The sequence below is a fragment of the Zeus faber genome, assembly GCF_960531495.2.
Source record: "Zeus faber genome assembly, chromosome: 18".
NCBI lineage: Eukaryota > Metazoa > Chordata > Actinopteri > Zeiformes > Zeidae > Zeus > Zeus faber.
Window position 1 is genome coordinate 11,476,135 of NC_137210.1, and position 3,594 is coordinate 11,479,728.

The window sequence follows — 3,594 nt, forward strand, 5'->3', positions numbered from 1 at the left end:
ATCCTCCAGATAGTATTTCACAATTCAAACTTGCAAAGCACGAAACGTCACAAGTTAAGCCCAGCAAACTAAATATACATTCACAAGCAAAATATTGTGGTCTGTTTGAGTTAAATGTTACTTTGGCACTCTTTCCAGTTCATAGATGTTTAGTATAGTACAATCAATTTGCCTTAAGATCACAATATTCAACATTATGATACAATTTTTTAATGTAGTATGTGCACTAAAAGTCCAGTTAGAGAAATAGCTACCATAAAAGGAACATCTATACACCAAAGACGAACAGGTTCTATCACAGCCAATGGGAAAGAGGACATCAGTGTAATTATATACAATAGCGAATACACATGGACTATAATACATATTTTCCTCAATTGTCATCTTCCCTGGTGAATGCAAATAATTTTCCAAAAATGTTTCTGTATGTGTGTGTATGTCTCTTGGTGAGCACATTGTGTCCCAATCTCCTCTGTCTTGGTTGGCCCCAGTGCAATGGAAACGACTAGTCTGTTTCGCTTCGGTGTTAGTCCTAAACATACCATTCACTGAAATTGGAGGATAGGCCACTGTGGCTGGTGGGGTTGTGCACAGCCGAGGCTGGGGACAGATTGTTGTTGCTCTGGGTGTCGGTGGAGGGGGACACCAGGCCCGGAGGCGTGGACGACTCGTAGCCAGAGCTCGCTGCTGGGGACGAGTCGGACGCTGTTGAGGAGGCTTCGTGGACCTGCAAAAAAAAACAACACATAGTTTAGTATCCATGTGGACATTAACTTGTGCAAAGAAACTAAATACATTTATAGAGCACCTCAAAAGTGTAATTGACTAAAATGATGATTCATTTGCAAGAGGAGCCACTATCATCATCAACTACTATATTATATAATACTGTTTACTAATGTAAATGTAATGGATGTGTACTAACAATGTATTGCATAGGTAATAACAATGTAATGTAAATTAGATCCCAAGCAATAATGTATATTTGTTTCAAAACAAGAACGTATTTTCTATATACTAGTAGTACACACAAACACACACACACACACACAAACACACACATACAAACACACACACACAAACACACACACTGGATATTCACCTTCATGTGTTTGCGCAGGGAGCTGGGATGGGTGTAGGACTTGTCACACATTTTGCAGAGGTACGGTTTGTCCGACGTGTGGACGTGCATGTGTTTCTTTCTGTCGCTGCTGTTTGCAAACCTTCTGTCACAGCCATCAAACTCACACTGGAACGGTTTCTCCCCTGCAAAACAAGAGGAAATAAAAACCAGAACAAATTATAAATAACGGCACATGTCAAGTCAGGTCAAACACTTTTTTTTTAAATTATTCCTGGCTGAGTAGTACGACTTGAATAATAAATACCCCCATTTTTATTTGTATCGGTGATTTCAAATATTTGTTTGGTTTAACATTAAAAGATGTTATAACTAAAATAAAATAACTGCTTCTCCTTGACTCACTAGATCGTTTTTTTTAAGAGACAAGTAACAAGGCCCCTTGGCAGCAGGCCTACAAAAGGCGCACCATTTGCTGGAAAACAATAAAAATCGAATTAGCATCTGCCCAGGTTGATGGCACAATATCCCCACAAAATAATTCAAATGCAAAAGGCCCAGGAGCACCTTTTGTCACTATCACAGGAAAACAACAAAAGGTAACTCCACACGCAGAGGCTGTAGTGCTGCTGTTAAATGCGTGCAGGCAGGAACAAAACAAGGCAACATGAGAGAAACTTCCAAACAACACGCACAGAAAAAAAAAAATGCAATCGATAAATAAAATAAATGTAGAGCATTTCTCAATGGCCAAAGTGGTAAAATCGATGTTTAAAAAAGAGGGAGCGGCATGGATTCTAAAAGCGCAGTGTCGCGTAAACATTAAACCAATTGATGAGATTTACTACTAGAGCAGGGGAGCCCTCATGTCGCCTTTGACCCATTTTTTTTTAAGTTTGCGGAACACAGAACCTCCACACACTGCGTTACATAATGTTGCACAAACACGCAAAGCGCCGCGGCTCCCGCGAATTAAACAAAACATGTTGTCGCGGGTGAAACGAGCGCCCGCACAACTGAGTGTACTTTTAAGAACCCGCTATGGTCTTGCAGGGTACAAACTCTTTGTTTCTTTTTTTTTTTTACTCAAATCTAGCTTCACAGCATCAACAGCCCCCCTTGTACTCTGGAAAATAACGGCGCATGCAATAAACGCGCATGCATTCGGGCATAAACCGCTTCGTCCGCATGTAAAAGCAGTGGCGGGGACCGGCCGGAGGGACGTTATTACCTGTGTGCGTCCTCTTGTGGATCTTGAGGTTTTCCGACCGCGCGAACACCTTCCCGCAGCCGGGGAACGGGCACGGGAAGGGCTTCTCCCCGGTGTGCACCCTGATGTGGTTGACCAGCTTGTATTTGGCCTTGAACGGCTTGCTCTCCCGGGTGCACTCCTCCCAGAAGCAGACGTGGTTGCTCTGCTCGGGGCCGCCGACGTGCTCCACGGAGACGTGCGTGACCAACTCGTGCATGGTGCTGAAAGTTTTGTTGCAGCACTTTTTGGGGTTGTTCAGCTGCTCGGGGTCGACCCACTTGCAGATCAGCTCCTGCTTGATGCACTGCTGCCGCATGTATCGGAAGAAGGCGCCCGGGTGGTGGTGGTGCGCTGCCATGTTCATCCCCATGTTCATGTTCATGGAGCCGTACTGGTTGTGGAGCTGCGCCGCGGAGTACGGGTCGGTCCTCGGGCTGGAGACCTGGTGGTACTGGTCGGACCGTCCGAACACCTCCCCCGGTAGTCCGAGCCGCATTTGCCCGTTGAGCACGTTCGGGGATCCGTGGGAGCCATGCTGGTCGTGGATCCCGGGGAACAGAATGTGGCCCTGGCTGTCTGAGTGGGAGTGATGGAGGGACCCCGTCGTGGGGCCGAAAATAGTGTGCTGGCCACTCGCCGGGGAGGACTCTCCGAAGCCGCGGCTGCGAAAGAGAAAGTCCCTGGTGGAGTTGAACGGGGAGCTGGCGTACGAGGTGACGTGGGCGGCGTGGCCCGCCAGAGCCGCGGCGGGGTAGCCCGGCGCCTGGGCGCTGAAGGCTGAGCTCTGTCCCGGGGACAGGTCGTGGTTCAACTTAAACGCGCCCATGTGCGCGGAGTCCACGAAGCTGTTCTGCGCCAAACTCAAGTCTCTGTCCTGCATGTCGGTCGCCGAGTGGTGCCGGGCGAACGAGCCGACCCCCAGCCCGGGGAACTGGTGACCAGCGTCCAGTAACATTTCGAACGAGCGAGTTATTGCTGTTTTTTGTTTTTTTTTGTTTGTTTGGTTTTGTTGTTGTTGATTTTTTTTTTATCTTCGTTCGTTCGCTTTAAGGCAATAGCAGAGAATACGAAGGACAATAATAAAAAAAAAATAAAAAAATAAAATGTTAATTCTGCCACGCACAGATTCAACTTCCAAACCTTGGAAACACCATACCAGACACGTGGTCACCACGGCGATCCGCTCACGCAAAAAAAAAAAAAAAAAATTATAATAATAAAATAAAAAATAAAAAATAATAACACAGCAGCGACCCGAAAC

General features: G+C 46.3%; 1 protein-coding gene across 1 annotated transcript; it reads right to left on the reverse strand.

Annotated features, from left to right (window-relative positions):
* Positions 1 to 360: 360 nt before the first annotated feature.
* zic2a (zic family member 2 (odd-paired homolog, Drosophila), a) lies at positions 361 to 3,288 on the reverse strand (the record flags this gene model as incomplete). Its single annotated transcript, XM_080018635.1, has 3 exons — positions 361 to 727; positions 1,103 to 1,266; positions 2,313 to 3,288. 3 exons carry the CDS (start codon positions 3,286 to 3,288, stop codon positions 533 to 535), a joined length of 1,335 nt encoding a protein of 444 aa, XP_079874761.1. The 3' UTR covers positions 361 to 532.
* Between the last annotated feature and the right edge of the window lie 306 nt (positions 3,289 to 3,594).